Consider the following 18,148-nt stretch of genomic DNA (forward strand, 5'->3'; position numbering starts at 1 on the left):
AGTAGAACTGCAACATAAATCACAGTTCTTGTAATCACAACATGAGCTTTCACAAGAAACGTCGCAGAGGTCTGAATGTATTGCATTAAATGGTTGTTGATGTGTACATTTTACATAGATGAAACTTAAGCTAGCCATCACTTAACCTCATATCAGAGAGATTGCTGCAAATGTTCTTTTGTTTTCAAAAGAAATGTGTTGCAAACATCTGTTACTTAAAACGGATCCTGTACAATGTGCCCATATTACGGCCTTTAGAAACTCACAGCATTTGTTTGCAATAACTTCTTGTATTTTTTCAGATCGCAAAAAGAAAATATATGTTAATGTCACTTTTGTTAGTTCTTGCATTTTTTATTTTTTTCACTCTTGGCTGGTGTTAGTCGTGTTTCACTTCATTATAAATCATATAAAGACGCTTCAGCGTGCGCGCGCGCTCACAGTCAGCTGGTGTCGCGCGTTCGAGCTGTCCAGCAGGGGTGGTGCTGAAAAGCAGGAGTTGAGGCCTGGCGTCCCCTATCTATGACAACAGGCCTTTATCTAAACATCCCAACACAAAAAGATGACATAAACACAATATGAACACCGAGCATCTCTCTGCTGTCAACACAGACACGGCAAAGCGTGTGTATTTTACGTACAACGCTCTCAGTCGGCTGTTGTTTCACACTGGGACAAAATCACGGGGGAGAGATTCAGCACCACATGAAGAACACGGCTTCAAATCAGGGGCCTGTTAGCAAACTAAGCAGAGTTTGAGTGGGATTTTTGTGCCTTATTCTGACGTTAAAAGGCAGGAAAACACATCCATAGTCCTGTGCCTCCCCCGCCATTATCTGGCCCAGTAGCCTGTATCACCCCCCCTCCTCCTCGACTATATGTCAAATGAAAACGGCGTCAGACTGCAGGTAGCTCCGTACCTTTTGTAGTCGGAGGAGAAAATCCCTCCGCTCGCCGGGTCGTGACCATATTCAGGCTCTCCGACGCTGGACGAGCCCCCCTTCTCGTCGTTGAAAGCAGAGCTGGAGGACATTGCAGAGGCTTTATTTCTCTTCTGTGTGTGTTATTTTCCTCTCTCTCTCTCTCTCTCTCTCCCCCCTCCTCCTCGCCCGCAGAGATGGAGATTTAGTGCAGAGGGCAGCAGGATATACGGCTCTTAAAGGCGCACGAGCACACCACCGTTATCTCTGAGATGCTCGCGCTGATGGGTGGAGGGATGAAGCTGCTGTCACGTGATTTTTGTAGTCCTAACACCCGGAAGTATTTGTCACACAGAGGCTATCTTTTTTTCCCATAGTAAAAACGAATCAATAACAATGTAAAAATGAAAATGTTGAGAGATTAATTTGAATTGGTTCACAGACCAAAAACAAATTATCCAAATGTCCCCAGACCTGTGAACACATGAAGAGAAAATAAAAATAAAAAAACAGGATGAAGGATTTAACAAGGAGGGCAACAGCAAAGTTGACGAAGTTTATTCTTATTTTTTATAGAATCCTTGAAGATAATTATATGTAATTGTATATATAATTATATATAATTATATATAAATTATATATAATTATATATAAATATTCCCTTTATTCTCCTAACAGATTGATCCACTCCTGCGTGCTAGTTGAAAGTATTTTCAATATTAAAAAAATTAAGCTTGAAGACAAGCCAACTTTACATTGGTTAATTCAGTAGTAAATGTATGCACATGTTGGTGTTACAGAATAAAAGCAGAAGCACCTCAGTCTTTTGCTGCCACCTAGTGGACCAGCAATCTTCATTGAGCCACTAACCATGCAGAGGCTTCCTTGTATATGCTGCCTGCAGGCTTTTTAAAAAAAAATGAAATATATGATAATATATGACAGGATCTCTCTTTCTACAATAGAAGCAAACAAAGGAATCGACAACTCGATTCATCGCTCGGAGTTCGTCTTATCATGTCTGTTTCTGTAACCTGTTGACTTCGGTGTTGGGGGATTTAAAGAGTTATAGTAGTGACTGAAGCGTCGAACGCTAAACCCACCATCTAAAAGCCAGAAAACTGATTAATTTTTCGAAGAAAATCTCATCAAAAATAGCACAAAAAGTGACTTAAAAAAAAAAAAAAAAGTTAAATCAAACTTCCGGATGAGATGTCCATAACAAATCGTCACGTTACCATGGCAACACGAAACAAGCGTCGACAGGAGGAGCAACGGATGTGTAGGCTATATATTAATACAGATAGATATTACAAGAAAAAACAAAAATGTACAACCAAGTGGAGAACAAGAAGAAGGCCGGTCATGTGCTTAACTCGTAAGTTGTTGTTGTTGTTGTTGTTGTTTTTAATGTCGCGGTTAGGTGGCAAGAGTAGCCCTGCTTATTTGTCAAGTTTTTTGTTGTATACGTGTCTCCGAGGTCTTCACGAGGAATGACCAACTCTGTATCAGGAATGCATAAGGTCGGCATGACTTCGAGAAACAAATGGAGCTTCACAGGTTCACTAAACCGGAAAGGATCCATCCTGGCCGGTCACAGAGGCAGCAAACTCAGCATCGTCGATGACAGGAGTGAAGTTCCCAGAGCTGTGCAGGTAACATAAGTATTTAAAAAATACTACTGGAAGTAAAAGCATTCAAAAAGATCACGTAAAAATGCTTTAATCTTTCTCACAAATGCAGTGGAATTGACATGTCAATTCACAGGTAAGGAATATCTGCCCAAAAGTTGAAATCAAGTAGGTTACTGTAGCCTACTTGATTTCAACTTTTGGGCAGATACTCCTTTTATTATACCACGGACTGAATTCATCACAAGGGTAAATGTAAACACCTCATCCAGAGGAACAAAAGGAAAGAAGATTATTCAAAGTAAGAAGAGTTTAGAGGTATACACAACAATGCATGCGTTTGTTTTCTGTTGTGTTGAGTTTTCTTTGAATTTGTTTTTAAAGTTTGATTTAAAGAAGCAGATCAGAATATCTGCTCTTTGAACATAGGTGTTAAAGTTTGAGATGATAAACAGAACACTCATTTTGCGTTCACTTTCGGTGATAATGTCTTTTCTCTGAAAAGTAACTGAATAGCAAGTTTCATTGTGAATCCATATTGGTCAAAATTTACTGGAGGAGGGATTATTTAGTAATTTAATAACGAATGCCACTCTGATTAAGGATGTGGTCCTCGCCTTTGCAGGTCTTGGATGGTGAAGGCAACGATGTCACTCCTCTGCCCCTATATCAAGAAGAGCCAGGAGACAAGCTCAAGCAAGGCAAATTCTTCCTGGAAGAAGTATTTTCCAGCTTAAGATCTGACCACTTAAAATCCTCTTCCACCTTCAATCTGCCCAATGCCAGGTATACCATCGACATATACATTCTGATCAGATGTTCTAGTTATAGCACTACTTAGTTTTAGAAAAGTTGACTTAACATTCAACTTTACCGTCACGTGTTAAACAGAAATAAACCCACTACTCAGTAGTCCGTTGTACATATATATTCATAGTATAGAAAGTGATGGTTTTGGCGGAAACATTTAACATTTCTATAAAAGAATGACACACAATGACATGAATCTTGCTAACTTTGCTCTTTGCTTCAGTAAGGTGTCCAGAAGTTACACTTCGGTTCCTTGTGAGAGAAATTTCACCACAAAAATATACTCTATATCATAGGCTATATCAACACTTTTTCTTTGCAGCTCATTCATGGAAAGCAGCCCAACATCAAGCATGAGAGCATCAATGACCAAGGAGAGTGAGGATAGTGTTCTCGACATACCGACCCTACCTCCAGCTCCATTGGGTGACAATTCCTCACTGTTTAAAATATATACTGTACTGTCATTGTCTTTATCAGAATGTCAACCTTTATTAAGACAATTATATGCTGTATACTGTATATATTTATTGTCTTTGATATTCTTTGTGGCTTTTATACATTAAGCATGTATTTATATCATTATTTTTTGTCATTGTTCCTCACTAGAGGTCCCAAGAAAAAGAGACAATGTGCAACAACAGGTGACAGAAGAGATGCTGGATGAGGTAGTAAACGTATTGCTCCATGAGACAGACACCATTACCCTGCTGGACATACCCAGCACCTCTGTGTCAGAGGATGCTGAGGAGGCAGAGGCCATTGAGTGAGTGAAATCCCCTGCATTACATCTTAAGTAAAAATTACACAGGAAGTGACTCCTAAACTTGGGAACATATATTGTGCTGTAACGGTGAAGAGCTAAATGCAGTATAAGCTCCTTAAAAACATACTTGAGTTCTTCTTTGGTTTTAAAAAGCTATTGTTGCTACAGAAAACAAAACATTCAGTATGCCGAACTTTGCAAGAACCGACTGGGAAATGAGAAGTATGTGGTCCGATCAACACAGACATTCAGCGGAGCGCCAAAAAACAAGCAGAACCAGTGTGACCAGATAGTCACAGTGGATGAAGGTAAGGCGTAATTATCCATCTCATCTCCTGAGTAAACAATGAAACCCTCATAAGCAGAAGATGCTTCAGACTAAGGTTCAGTAAGTTGTTGTTTGTAAGTTTGCAAGTGAAGAGTTAAGTTGCATTTCTTTCATGTTCACAGGCATGATGGCAACTGTCTGGGACATCTATGACTCTTTCTGTGAGAAAGAAGAAACACCTGAAAGTGAAGTGACTGACTTCCCTGATTGTGCTATGAGTAGCAGTCAGGAGAGGAAAGATGAAAAGAGCAGCAGCTGCAGCACAGTCGTCACAGGTAACAGCCTCTGGGAGAACACTGACTGACTTAAGTACTCAAAACTGTATCTCATTTATTAATCACTGTTTGTTAATTAATTAAGGCAAGAAAAAAGTAAAAGAGACATGTTGTCATATATCATTTCTCCAGGAAGTAGTACCGTTAGCTCACTGTTTGAGAAAGAATCATGCAGGAGCGGTTTGAATGCAGAGCCCGATCCTCTAGTGATCACCATGTCTGAGTCATTCCGACACAGCTTATTAGTGTTGGAGAGGAGTATTGTGCTAAACCTCGTCCAACCCAAGCTGGCTGCTTATAGACAGCTGCCTGTACTAGAAGGTAAAGTCAATTCATCCCTTCTTTCTTGTGTGAGTGTGTATGTGTGTGTGTGGTTTTTAAATTTTTAAATCAACAAATGTACTTGTATTTGAATAAACATTTGACGTCATTTTCAACGTGTAAGATCCTGACAGCACGCCGAAGCCTTCAGCTGAGATACAGAGAACGGAGTGTGAGGAGAGCTCTTCATCTCCAACTCTCGAACCTCTTTGGTCTTTCAGCTGCGAGTTCACCAGAGGGTGCAACATTACAAGCATGGCCTTGAACAAGGAGAACCCGGTAACACTCGCCAAAAACACACAGACCAGAACAACACGAAACAGCTGCTCTTGTAGCAGAGCACAAGCTTCTTTGTCATTTTCTATTTACTTTACTTCTATACTTACAGCTCTTTCAGACACATAGGTCTACATCATATTTATAAGCTGCCTTTGGAAACATATGCACTCTGTAGCTGTAACTGTGGATTTTGTGAAAGATAATTAAAATAGTATGGTTGTCACTCGAGTTATAAATGGCGATTGTTACTTTTTAGTGCTTCTAGCATTACTAGTATTTTTAAACTGGGCTGGTTAGTTGTGTCACACGCTCATTTGTTTTTTGTTTGTGCTCTGTACTCTCTAAGGATCTTCTGGCTGTAGGCTATGGTGACTTTGTTACCTTCAGCCTGAAACCAGGTTTTATCTGCTGCTGGTCCCTCAAAAGTCCTGCGGTATGTTTATCCCTTCTTTTTTTTTTTTTTTTTTACTTCTTTGTCCTTTCAGCCAACGTCTTCCGGTTCCTAATCTTGTTTAACCACACTGAGTTGTAATAGCATTTTTTGAAACCCTTTTCCATATATTTTCTAAGTAGCCTACGGTAAAGTTGGAGTTTACTTAAAACGTGGTTAGACAATGAATCCTAAATTGCACCCATTGGTCAGTTAAGGGCTTCACACAGTTACTAGCAGCAGTTAGCATGTGTTGTTAAATGTTCTCTCTTCTTTTGGGACTGACAGTGATAGTAAATATGTACCCCTATGCAGTGGCCCGAGCGTGTCTTCCACTGTCATAGTAGTGTGACGTCCCTGGATTTCTCAGCCAAAAACTCGGGTCAGCTAGCTGTGGGGATGTATGACGGCACCGTGGCCATCTACAATGTCACGAGTCTGAACAATAAGGCCTGTATTGCCAGCAGCAGGTGAGGACTTTGAGGTTCAAATTAATGATGAAATGTCCCCTTTCAATGTACAAACATAGTTTTCCTTATGTTTGTGTTTCAGTGCGTGCTCGAAAAGGCACCTGCATCCAGTGTGGCAGGTGAGGTGCATCAAACAAGAGGTGACTCTGTCAGGACAGGAAAGTGTAGAGAACGTTATCTCAGTGTCGACAGATGGAAGGGTCTCCAAGTGGCTCCTCTTGAGCAACGCTCTCGAATGCATAGGTACTTCAGTCTGCACGACATTGTGGTTTAAATATTGAATGTAAAAAGAGCTTTATCACATTTTAATTAGTTTATTTGGTTTCACAAAATGCTGATGAGGCCAGGGAAAGACACACAAACACATTACTACTGTACTTCCTGTTTTATTCGAGCTGCTCTTTTGATTTATTTGCATCTTTACAATGTATGTTCTAAACTGTTGCTAAAGAGGGTTTTCCCATAATGTGTTTTATTTGATTTAAGATTTAAATCAAATAAAAGACAATGATGATGAACAGCTGGCAGGACAAAACTGGATCCATGCATGTTTTAACCCTGTATATGCAAATGATTTGCTTTTACATTGTACTTTTTTAAAGGTTAACTCTTTGAAACAAATATTCCAGTCATCATTGCATCTTGTACGGCAAAGATGATTTATAGTAGTTTACTGGCCTACATCACTTCTCTATTAATCTGGGCTGATAATCAATATCAGACTCGATCAAGTGACTAACTAATGTTGAAGGTCCCACGAGTCAACACTCACATCGGGAAAACATCCTTTACCTTTTTGTGCCGCACACACCTGGAACATATGACAAAACATTCAAATGTTCTTTCTGTAGTCTCCTGCTCTCCTGCTGACTTATTCCTCTGGTCTTGAACTCCTTGCCCGAAAGCATTTCTCGAGAAAAAAATAGAGGTTAAATGAATGAAACAGTTATTATCATAACCCTCATATGTTTGTCTATTTGTAGACCTGAAGAAGCTAACGAGAACTCAAAATGTGAAAAACACAGAAGAAACTTTTTTATCTGCAACGACTCCTGTTCTGTGTATTGACTTCCACCCAAAAGTGAGTTAGATTAAGGTTGATTTGTTTTAAATGTCTGTGAAGCTGTTTCCTAAAGCCAATCATTCAGTATTCATGAAAATAATTTGAATCTTTGGATATGGGTTTTGTTTGCTTCTTTTTTTTTTTTGCTTGATTGCTCTTGTCCGTCAGGATTGCAGTGTCTACCTGGTGGGCACGTATGAGGGACACATCCACAAGTGCTCCATCTCAGACAGTCAGAATTGTGTTGGCACCTATAAAAAACACATTGTAAGTCCTTCTGTATTAAGCATTCGATTCAAGGCAAAAGTTCAATGCATGTGTGGGAAATTACTAATCTATTTCAAAACCTCTCTGCAATTTAAAGATTACACCACCATATGTTTAAGAGTGACAGTCACAGACTTTTGGGCTGAACACGTTTTTTAGCCTCATAACTGTTGCATTGATTTCAAATCACCCGACAGAACAAACATGCAAAAGTTGGTTTTAGTTGTTCTAGTCTACAGATACAATAAAAAAATGGTGATGGAAGATGTCGTTTTAAATCAACATAATACTATGGACAGAAGTACACGGTTTTGTATTACTGTTGTTTATTAGAGGTTGGTCATGACAGTTTCAATCATGCTTTTCTCAGTGTCCTGTGAACCACATTGAATGGTCTCCATTTAGTCCTGATGTGTTCCTGAGCTGCTCCTCTGACTGGAGCATCCAGCTGTGGAGGCAGGACCTCTCCAGCCCCGTGCTTAGCTTCACCACCACCCAGACGGCCGTCCATATTGTTAGATGGTCTCCACACTGGTCCACGGTATTTGCCGCCGTCAAAGGAGAACAGTTGGAGATCTGGGACCTGAATTCAAACATGTGAGTCAGACTGCCAGAGATCCTGTCCTGCCTTCAGTGTGTCCTGTGTGTTGTTGTTTTTATTTGTTTTTATCTGATGTGACGCATGAATCAGAAATCGTCCCGTGTGTGCACTCAATTCAGATGTCTTTTTTTAGCCTGAACCCAATTGTTGTGCACCAAGCCAATCCTGGTGTGAGCTTTACGTTCCTGCAGTTTGCCAGAGGGACAAACTGTGTGTTGGTGGGGGACAGTGATGGGCAGGTGACTGTCTACCAGATCAAGAACCTCTGCATGGACGAAGGCAAGCAGGTAAAACTGAGAAGGCCTGTGTGAGAATCTACTAATTATACATTATCTGCTCCCAAACACATATAATACATCAACAAATAGAAGGGTATATATGAAGTAAAGTAGGCATAGAGCAACGATAGGATTTAAAATTATGGGGGTTTTTTCTCTTTATTTAAGAACATTTTACAGTTCTGACTCTAATTTTCTCTTCTTTGTCCTTTCAGGTGGACTGTTTGGAAAACATTGTTCGCTCTGTAGTTTCCAGGCGGATTTAGAAACAAGTGGTTTGTGGCTTGATGAAGAAATAACACTATAGATAAAAACCAGACAAACTGGCTCAAAGTCAGTGAAAAGAAGGGTATCACACATGAAACGAGGTTGATTGGAATTTATCATTAAAACTAAACTTACAACAATCATAATTATTCAAGTCTTTTAAATTGGTCATGCATGCAATGTATGGATGAGTGAAGTGTTGTGAAGTGCAAACAAAAGCAAACCAGCTGGTGGAGGCCTGGGAGGAAGAGAGGTGGAAGCCACTTAAAGAAGCCGGTGGCCTTCCTGACTCCACCTACTGTCTGCCAAACACATGCAGCCAGGGGGCAGGACACCACCATGTTACAGATGTAAACAGTTAAACTGATATGAAGCCGGTTTTAAATGCTGCCACACTGGAGCAAACGGGTATGACAGCGGGCGCTAAAGACACTGCTAGGTAAACGTAAGGCTGACAATCACTCTACACCAGAACAACTACAAAAACTAAAACATGTCAATATGACAAGTCATATCTCGCCCTAAGCTTCCCCTGTACATCGGTGGGTTCTGAAAAGAGACACACTCCTTTATTTTGCTGTTTTTCTGCAGTTGCTGCAATGAACACAATAAATACAATACAATCAATTTGCAATATAAGATATAATCGCTTCCTCTTTATAAGCCGTTTGTTAGTTAATCAATAGAGGTTTATGTGTCGATGTGTCTGCTATGGGGTGGGGGGCTTGAAAACATGTTCATCTACAGTATATCACAAATAAAGGACCAAGTAAAAAACCAAAAAAGTACTGACTAGCAGTTTGTGACAGTAAACATCATAGATGAACAGTGTACAGGGCTCAAGAATGCGTCAGCTAACTCAGTTATTCTGGATGACAGTCCTCCCTTTCACGCTCACACTGGCTTCCACAAATCACATCACGCTCTCTGGACCGGCTGGTATGTCCATAAACGACAAACTCCAGAGCGTGAAGTTGTGGAGACTTGCACTGACATTCCTCCAAAAAACAAAAACAAAAAACCCAGAGGTTTCAGATAAAGGAATCAAATGCTCAAATCTGTGAGTCGTCCTCTACTGCAACTTCCCCACGTTAAAAAAAAAAGATTTGTTTGTTGGCGATAATGTCGTTAAGTCCAATCCAGTGCGGCTGAAAAGATAGATGATCAACTTTATTGTTAGTTCTGCCAAATGTATAGGAGGTCCACTTTTAGACATCTGTGTATGAGAAAAACAAAACAAAATAACAAATGATAACAGACACAATAAACAACTATATAAAGATTGGGGTGAATAAACAGGAAATAGGACAAACTTATTTGTGAAGGAGAAAGAGCAGTGAAACTAGTGAAAGCCTGGCCTTCTGTTTAGTTAATGTGTACGTCTTCTCTCTGCTGACACTGTGACTTAAGACTCAGTGTGTGTCAGAACAATGATTCACATGATTTATAGTAAAAACACTGCACGCAGACGTGACCACGCTGTTATACTTTTACCCCGCTGTGATCTTTGACTTTGTAAGGTCACATTTCCTCTCACAGAGCTGCTTTAGTGAGCTCTTCTGTGTGCTTGAATTAAAACTCAGTGAGCAACAACAGGGACGGGAAGATATAAATCCCATGACAGGCGGCGGGTCAGCATGTGATACTACACATGGAAAATGATCTGTATGCAGGATTTCAACAGTGCAAGAGGAAAAATGAGTCAAAGTAAAACAACTTGTGAATCAAGTTTGTGCATGAAAAATGCAACACTTTATTTTAAGGTCTTATAGTAGTGAAGCAATGTCCCTCCTTTTTCTCCTACCTGTTGTCATTACACTAAGTTTTGTTTGATTTGTATGGCAGAAAATGTTTGAGGGGATGTGGGCACAGTTTTGTGTTTAGTACACATGGTTTACATCCCTTTTTATGTCCAATGAGTTTATTGTGTTAGGTTGTTTTTTTTTTTCAAGCATCATGGAAAGTGAACCTGGATTTGAAAGTGACCTGTGACGATGTTTCTTTCTGAAGTCTCTTTGTTAAAACCTTTCTCAGCCTTTAGTTTAATCACTTGAGTTCTCACAAAGCAGTGAACCAACATCTGGTTTTATCAAGAAAATGTTTTCAAGTCTTTATTGTTTATGTGTTACAATAGTGCTTGTTTTTTGCCATTGATTTTTTACAAGAAAACTGTGGCACTTCACTACTTGAGATATTTTTGGACAATGTCTTTAGAGATCTATTTGTCCTCTGATTGGAAGAGGAATATTTAGGCCTTCCTGATGAGCTCCTGTGCTGTGTATCAGATCAGAGGTTGAAAATGCAATATGTCTTTTTGTGCTGACTGGTTTTTCAAGTTAAAAATAAATCATCACAGCCTAAGTATAAGTGCTGCAATAGTGGTATGAGGTCACTTCCACAAGAGTGGAAAACAATATAATGACAACTCAAGTGAGTAGGAGTCCTCTCACCCTCTCAGTTATTTTTAACATACTAAGTAAACATTCAAACAGTTTCCTAAAATAATCTCTGTCCACTGAAGCCACAATTTATATTCAACTCAAACTAACTGTTGAACTTTTACGCTGTATTCCCCCTAAACGTTGGACTGCACCTTTAATTTTTGGATTCGCCTGTCTGTCTCGCGCTTCTCTTTGTCCAATTAGTGTGTAGGTGGAGCACAGGAGGAAACCGGAGCGACAACAACAGACACGTTTACTTTTTCAGTTCCTGGACGAGGGAGAAAACCCTACTGAAGTTACCTCTCAGTCTTTTATCAGCAGCAGAAGTTGCTCTCACACAGTCGATAGAGCCTGGTGTCGCTCGGGTAAGATTTCAGGATGATTGAGGTGTCGATACCCTCCATGGAGAGAGAGGTGGATGAGTCAGGGAAGTCAAAAAAGGTGAGGACGCGCCTCAATCTTTTGTATTTTTGTTGTTGTTGTGCGTGCCTTATTATTTCGGGAGCTTTTAACTTATGCTTCTTCATTTTATGGTTCTTACACATTTACACGAATAAGTCAAATTCGCCGTCTTTATTGTTAGGTAGCAAAGGTGAGCTGTGACGCCAGGTGAGCTCGCGCCAGGTAACACGCAGGGTGAGTGAAAGTGATAGAGCTCGCGCTTATCCGGAGGAGGAGGAAATAGTGAAGATATGAAAACAGCTAATGGGAAGCGTTGAGCAGAAAGTACGCCAGGGTCACTTTCTTAGTTAAATGAGAAATAGTTCTTCACTTAATTTCAGTCTAAATTTGTTTTCTGAGCAGCAGTCACACATTAAAATGTTCTACTAGTTACAGCATGAAGACCTACTTTAAATATCAACTATAAATATAATGCATCTATCTCCAAATGGATATGACGCAGGATGGACTGTAGGGTCTTTTCCTGTGGATATGTAGTGCACGTCCCAACACAGTCTCTGTAGATGTGCATATCTATATTGTCATCATCATCGCTTGTACAGTGTTGTTACAGGAAACCACATCTTAATATAACTTCACCCTAGTGAAGACAGTGTACAGAACTTTATGAACTTTTAGCATCATCCACTGTGGTAAAGAAATGTAATCTGCACCTGTGTGCATGTAGTGAGCTGAGAGCCATAAGAGCTCAGCCTGTAGAGTCACAGACCAACATGTCAGCAGCTTGGTGTGTATAGTACCAATTTTGTAAGCATGAAGTACATAAGATGACGACTAGGCTGAAAGTACCAAACACCCAGAGTAGGACCTTGCAGACGAAGATAAGACTGTGACGAACAAAAACACATGAATCTGATGATGGACTGGATTTAGTTCAAAATGGGCATGAACAGTTACCAGGGGGGGGGGGAAACTACCCCAAGGAGAGTCTAATAAAATAGTGTCTTTGACCACCAATAACAATTATGCCAACCACTGAGATAAAGCAAAAATAAGTTTTTCTCCACGCCTCAATCAAAGAAAAAAAAAAATTCAGATTACATAATTTACATAAGCAAAACTACATTTCTGTTGGGCAGTGGGATGGATGTTTTTGGCATTTGTATCAGTTGTCCAGCTGGGCCACTCCTGGCTTTGTGACTTTGTAATTGATGAATAAAACTATTTGATCACAGACGTTGCTGTCTTCTGGTCCTGACTTTGAGGAATACTCTGCGAACTTTGAAGACTCTGATTCTACCTGAATATCAACTCAGACTTAGAGAAACAAAGTGTTCTGTTCATAGTGGGAGTCCTAGCGTAGGCTACTTGTGGCCCAGGCCTGAGTACGGGTCTCTGCTAAAATATAGGACCCTCTTCCTTAAACCATTTTTAAGGAATATTTTCTAAACATATTACTATGTGAACTTCACTTTGATGCTGTAGTTGGTTGCAGTAAAGCTGATTTATATATTAAAGTACTTTTTTTTCCTTCAAATCACACACCTAGCTTCAGTATACTTTGTTTGATTTCTCAAACATTAATTTCCTCTGACTTTTATCTGAGAGGTTTTTTGTTTTCATAATTGTCATCTGTCAAACCTGGGCCACCTGCTCGCAAAGACTTTGGCCTCTTTACATGTGGCGCGGGCACTGACCACTAGGCGATCAACCCCTTCAATACATATTCACGATTGAAAATCCTAGATCAGTGTTGAAAAGCACATTAGCAATGAACCGTCCTGATACAAACAGGTGCAGATAGTATTGCATATAGAGATTTACATAATGGATGATTAAGATTCCATGTTGTGGGACACAAAATGAAAGGACATAATATTGATTTAAAAAGTATTTACCTCTTTGTTTGTCAGAATTTGAAGCTATATATCTCCCCCTGGTGGACAAATGAGGATGTGTCACAATGCAAACTTCAGGAATAAAACTAATCACAACTCTAAGACAGGATTTTTTTTAATCTTAAAGTTAAATGGAATCATTGTTCTGTAGTTCTTTATTTCTGCTTCTTTTTTGGATGGGTGCAATGTATTCAAGATAAGAATGACTAACTTTAACTTCTTTGATATTTTACACTATTTAAGGTAATAGACTGATGGAAATTGGTGGTAAATGAATATTGCAGTACAAATCTGTGCTTTTGTGTTTACTTATTTGCCTGCAGCTTTTCAGAGTCGAAGTCTTGTTCAACGAGAGGAAACATTATGTGCTCCGAAGAAGCAGCGAGTTCCAGGCTCTGCACAGAAAAGTAAGTTTATGACTTCAATGACTGTTTGCTAGTCGTGTGGGTTTCAAACCAGAGGGGAGCGTCATCATGAGGGTCTCTAAGTATACGCCCACAGACGTGTAGTGTTTAGAACATTTGTGATATAAAATATTAAATAGATCAAGCAACTCATTATAAAGCCTACATGTCTTCTCAGATCGCAGGGTGTGTTTGATTCCTCCTGGGGTATAAGAGGCATCGCCCTCATAATAAAACATTTGGATCAAGGTTCAGTTTTATTGTCGTCACACAACACAAGATTACATATTACATAATAAAGATGGAGGCCCCTTAGTTTAACTTAAACTAAAGCTACACAAACAAATATTCAAATATTTCCATAAAACTAATTAAACTGTACATTTGCATTAAGATACTTTAAGTGCTTAGTGTATGGAAAAAGGGAAACTATAAACTATAGTCCAAGAAAGATGTGCAATCAGGGATTTTGCTCAGATACTGTATGTATGCACATGTAGAAGGCGTGTAAATATCTTTATATAACAAGTTTCTATGCAAATATTCTCACAAAAAAATGCAATTTGTGATGCTATAGTGAAACATTTCAAGGTCGTTCTGTGATTAAATGTAAAGTAATCATGCTGAATTACAAGCATCCATATTTGCTGTCTCGCTTCTTCTTTTTCCATCTTCTTCTTCTCTGCCTTTTTTGTGAGTTACTAATTTGGCTAATTAGTAATTAAACCCGTTCATGACAGTCGATTTATAAGGCTGTGTTTTGTACGTTGGTTTTTACAGCTCAGAAAGATCACCCAGACCCCGGATTTCCCCAGCAAAAGAAACCCCCACCTGAGGACCAAACCTCCAGAGCAGAGGAGGCAGGAGCTGGAGGACTACGTTCAGGTAACACTGTTGTTTCTCAAGTGAGGAGGGGAAGTCTTCTGGGCCCCACAAGAAGGATTCAGTCCTCAATATGTCACCTTAAAATATTACACCTCTGGCCTGCTAAAGAACTCATTATGAAAAACAGATATCTGAATTTTTTTTAAATTAGTGAACAGGAAGAGCTGACTGAACACATTTTTTAAAGTTGCTTCTTTTCTCTGTTGGTCAGGAGATCATCTATCAGAATGAAGATGTGCCGCAGGTGCTGCTGGACTTCCTGCATGTGAGACACTTTCACACGGGGAACAAGGTCAGCAGCATGGAGTAAGTCCTTCAGCCGGGATGTTGAGCATGTTGCTATATTTGGAGACTCTATTTTTGGATTGGGGGCAATGCAGCAACGCAATAAAAGTTTGTACACATTTCTCACAGTGGTGCTGCTGCACTGCGTATAATCCACAGTGAGACGTGTGAGAAATGAAGTAAACAGAAAAAACACAGTCCATCTGTAAATTAGGTTTTAATCACGGACACAAAAGTATAAACTCTTCTTAAGACATTCATGTTACTTCTATAAGAGAAGTATGGCATCTTATATTTCTGCAATGTGTCTTTGACATTAAACATTTAAATACACTTTATGCGATGCTCTCTTGCAAGAAAACTGTCAAATGTGTGTTCTTTCATTCCAGGTCACTTGATGAACTGGACAGTCAGGACTGCAGGTGAGAGCTGTTTCCAGTGTCTCAGGATATGTGAGGTCCAGTTTATAAACTGAGTCTGTTAGAACACATAAGTGAGCTGTGCTATCAGTGAGAGTTACTGTATTCTCCCCTGTCTTCTTGCCTCTGCAACACAGTGATTTCAGAGATAACAATATTTGTGTCACTGCAGCCCTGCAGTTGTCATATGAACACAGAATGAGAACCCAAGAGGTATAGAAGAAATTTTTAGATGCTGTTAATCTTTATAGGTCACATACCTATTGTAAATAAGTCTCCCCAAAACATGTCTGTGAAGTTTCTTATTCTAAATCAACTCTGATCCTGTATTTGATCATACCTATTTCAGCCCTGCTCTGAACAGTCTGTTTCTGTAGCTCTAAATATGTAAATGAGTTGCATCTGACCACGCCCCTCTAGATTTACATTTACATTGAGAAGGCAGACTCAGAGGGATAATATTGACCTTTAATGTTTCGTATTTGGTATTGAAGATGAACAGTAGTGAGTAGGAAGTATACTGGCATCTTTCAATCAAGTTATGCAGCAATACAGATTTCCTTTGAGAGATTTGAATGCAGTAAATCTCTAACAATCACATTGTCCTATTTTCTTTATCCTCAGTTATCAGTTACCACATCAGAGAGTCTTTGGATTTTTCCAGGATCCGTATCTCTCTGACTGCACTTCAGGTAAGAAAAACAGACTTCTGTATGGCAGTCACATTTACCATCAAACATTAGCCCTATTCAGCCTGCCGATTCAAGATGCGATATTTACATCCTGATGCATTTTGCCTTCATTATAAAGGTCGCTGTGGCGTAATGTGGTGACGACGTAATGCATACTTTTTACCGTTTTCTGAAGAAGTAACAGAGGCATGACAAGGGCAAGACGGGATCGGTGGAGTCTGCAGGAGAGTGCAGACCTGTGTGTGCGCATGTCTGACTGTGTGTATGTGAAGCTCTCAATGTGCCGAGCTCTCTTGTGCTGCAAATGTGAATTCACAGACTGGGACACCAATATTATGCCATTATCAAAAACAATCTGACTGTCTGACGGTGTAATGGCAGCTGAGCTTTGTGAGAGCTACCTTAAAAAGACACTGAATCTGCTTTACTGTTGTGCATTTGTTTAGCTTTGTGACTTAAGACTTCAAAAGCAAGAAAAGAACATCAAACAAAAAAAAATGCATTTGCCTGATATTGGAATTTAACCTGAATATTTTCTTTTCAGATCTCCCAGACGTCATTGTGGACGGGGTTCTTCAAGGTTTCTATGCACGGGACATCCGGGTCACCTTTACCTCTCCAACCATCATCGAGCCCTGCTCTAATATTTCTATGGAAGACATGTGAAAAGACAGATTTTCAGACTTGTTGACAAAACCATCCGCTTATGGTTAGACACTAATGAAGAAAAACTGCCTAAACCAGATGACTTTGACAACACTTTTGTCGAAAATCAACACTCCCAGTGGGGGCGCTGTGGTCCTCATTCATCTTCTGTTGTGACGTTCAACCACATAAAACTTTTTGTCATTCTCATTTTAAACCAAAACACCAAAACTCATGAGAAGATAGGTGTTAGTTTAAGAAACGTACTTAGCTTTTTTTTAAATGAAGAGGAATACTATTACAGCATTTAGTCATTTACTGTCTTTTAGCTCTAAAACAAAAGAGCACTGTGTGTGTGTGCGTTTAGAAAATGACTTGAAGTTAATAGGCAGAGGGGTTATAGTTTTTAAGATGTTAAATATTCAGACTTGAAAAGTGATCCAAAAAGGATGTGTGTGTGTGAAGTGACGTTTCACTTTATGACTTTTTTTTTTAAAGAAATTTGAGACAAGTCAGGCTGATGTAAGATTTCTAGTTTTAAGGTCAATCACACTCAGCTTTTGAAGCTTCGGGCCAAATACTGATGTTAACAGGTTGGTTTATAGAGGTTTATAGAATTGTTGTAAACAGATGTTTGTGTAGATGCTTTTTACTTTTGTATCACATTGTTTATTTTGAAATTATAATAAAGAATTCAAAATGATTGCTGTGTGTTTATTCTCTATTATAACTTCAGTTGTCAAACAAGTTGATCCACATCGTTCTGTTAGGGAAACTAAACACTCAAAGCTCTGTTGTTTTAACAGTTTTGCTTCCTTTTGGCTGTATCAATCATGTTTAACTCTTTAACTTTTTTAAATATAGTTAAATATAGTTTCAGTCATCTAAATCCATAAAACTTGTAATGTGATTTAAATATTTTAACTATAACATGAGGTAGAAATCAAAGTTTACGTTTTATGTTCAATGACCCTTTGATTAATTTAAAGACCGTAAAACTAATTTGTTGAGATTAGATTGACAGCCACCAAACAAGTGCAATCATATTTAGACAAACAGGTTTACAAGTTGTTATATTTTTACCTCAAACAAGCCTGAGTCTGTAAAAAAAACACTGATGACTTTCGTGTCCTCTTAAAATATATGAGGATGTAAAAAAACTGTCCGTTTTCTCTCCAGCCACCACGCCTCATGCTGATGCTGCATTGAGCCAAATAGTTTCACAAGCAGCAACATGCAGATCAGACAGAGCAAACACACGTTTGCCTGAGGGAGAAAAGACAAGAAGAAAAAGGGCCTGAGCCTATAATTGTGTTTCATTGTTTGTGGTTTACTAATGCACTAGCCTGTGTGGCTCATTTTAAGACCTAA

At 39.2% G+C, this 18,148-nt stretch overlaps 3 protein-coding genes across 7 annotated transcripts in view; 2 read left to right on the forward strand and 1 right to left on the reverse strand.

Moving 5' to 3' along the window:
• The window catches only part of ap3b2 (adaptor related protein complex 3 subunit beta 2), a 35,600-nt gene extending 34,380 nt beyond the window's left edge, over positions 1-1,220 (reverse strand). For all 4 annotated transcript variants that reach the window (XM_079347218.1, XM_079347224.1, XM_079347217.1 and 1 more), the window contains exon 1: positions 921-1,220. In XM_079347218.1, coding sequence (XP_079203344.1) covers positions 921-1,033 — 113 coding nt within the window. In that variant the 5' untranslated portion in view covers positions 1,034-1,220. The remainder of the gene's footprint in view (positions 1-920) is intronic.
• Positions 1,221-2,139: 919 nt separating this feature from the next.
• Positions 2,140-8,852, forward strand: dnai4 (dynein axonemal intermediate chain 4). 2 transcript variants are annotated; one of them, XM_079346923.1, is made up of 17 exons: positions 2,144-2,298; positions 2,401-2,575; positions 3,177-3,337; positions 3,684-3,787; positions 3,971-4,127; positions 4,296-4,435; positions 4,578-4,730; positions 4,863-5,051; positions 5,176-5,330; positions 5,677-5,763; positions 6,076-6,230; positions 6,313-6,473; positions 7,214-7,311; positions 7,462-7,560; positions 7,931-8,157; positions 8,295-8,448; positions 8,655-8,852. In XM_079346923.1, exons 1-17 carry the CDS (start codon positions 2,249-2,251, stop codon positions 8,703-8,705), a joined length of 2,316 nt encoding a protein of 771 aa, XP_079203049.1. In that variant the 5' UTR covers positions 2,144-2,248; the 3' UTR covers positions 8,706-8,852. The 2 variants fall into 2 exon arrangements, with proteins under 2 accessions (XP_079203050.1, XP_079203049.1); XM_079346924.1 differs by lacking the exon at positions 8,655-8,852 and having other exon boundaries at positions 2,140-2,298; positions 8,281-8,403.
• Positions 8,853-11,192: 2,340 nt separating this feature from the next.
• snx22 (sorting nexin 22) lies at positions 11,193-17,480 on the forward strand. The gene is made up of 7 exons (XM_079346925.1): positions 11,193-11,588; positions 13,771-13,854; positions 14,632-14,736; positions 14,948-15,042; positions 15,411-15,443; positions 16,065-16,132; positions 16,677-17,480. Exons 1-7 carry the CDS (start codon positions 11,526-11,528, stop codon positions 16,796-16,798), a joined length of 570 nt encoding a protein of 189 aa, XP_079203051.1. The 5' UTR covers positions 11,193-11,525; the 3' UTR covers positions 16,799-17,480.
• The last annotated feature ends 668 nt before the right edge of the window (positions 17,481-18,148 follow it).

The sequence above is a fragment of the Symphodus melops genome, assembly GCF_947650265.1.
Source record: "Symphodus melops genome assembly, chromosome: 6".
Taxonomy (NCBI): Eukaryota; Metazoa; Chordata; class Actinopteri; order Labriformes; family Labridae; genus Symphodus; species Symphodus melops.

Bases quoted from the DNA above. Each gene is read 5' to 3' on its own strand.
- snx22 (XM_079346925.1), top strand. From the start codon at position 11,526: ATGATTGAGGTGTCGATACCCTCCATGGAGAGAGAGGTGGATGAGTCA. The intron at 14,737-14,947 runs GTAACACTGTTG...TCTGTTGGTCAG, and splicing joins AGCTGGAGGACTACGTTCAG to GAGATCATCTATCAGAATGA. The intron at 16,133-16,676 runs GTAAGAAAAACA...TTTTCTTTTCAG, and splicing joins TCTCTCTGACTGCACTTCAG to ATCTCCCAGACGTCATTGTG.
- dnai4 (XM_079346923.1), top strand. From the start codon at position 2,249: ATGTACAACCAAGTGGAGAACAAGAAGAAGGCCGGTCATGTGCTTAAC. The intron at 5,764-6,075 runs GTATGTTTATCC...ACCCCTATGCAG, and splicing joins GGTCCCTCAAAAGTCCTGCG to TGGCCCGAGCGTGTCTTCCA. The intron at 8,449-8,654 runs GTAAAACTGAGA...TTGTCCTTTCAG, and splicing joins GCATGGACGAAGGCAAGCAG to GTGGACTGTTTGGAAAACAT.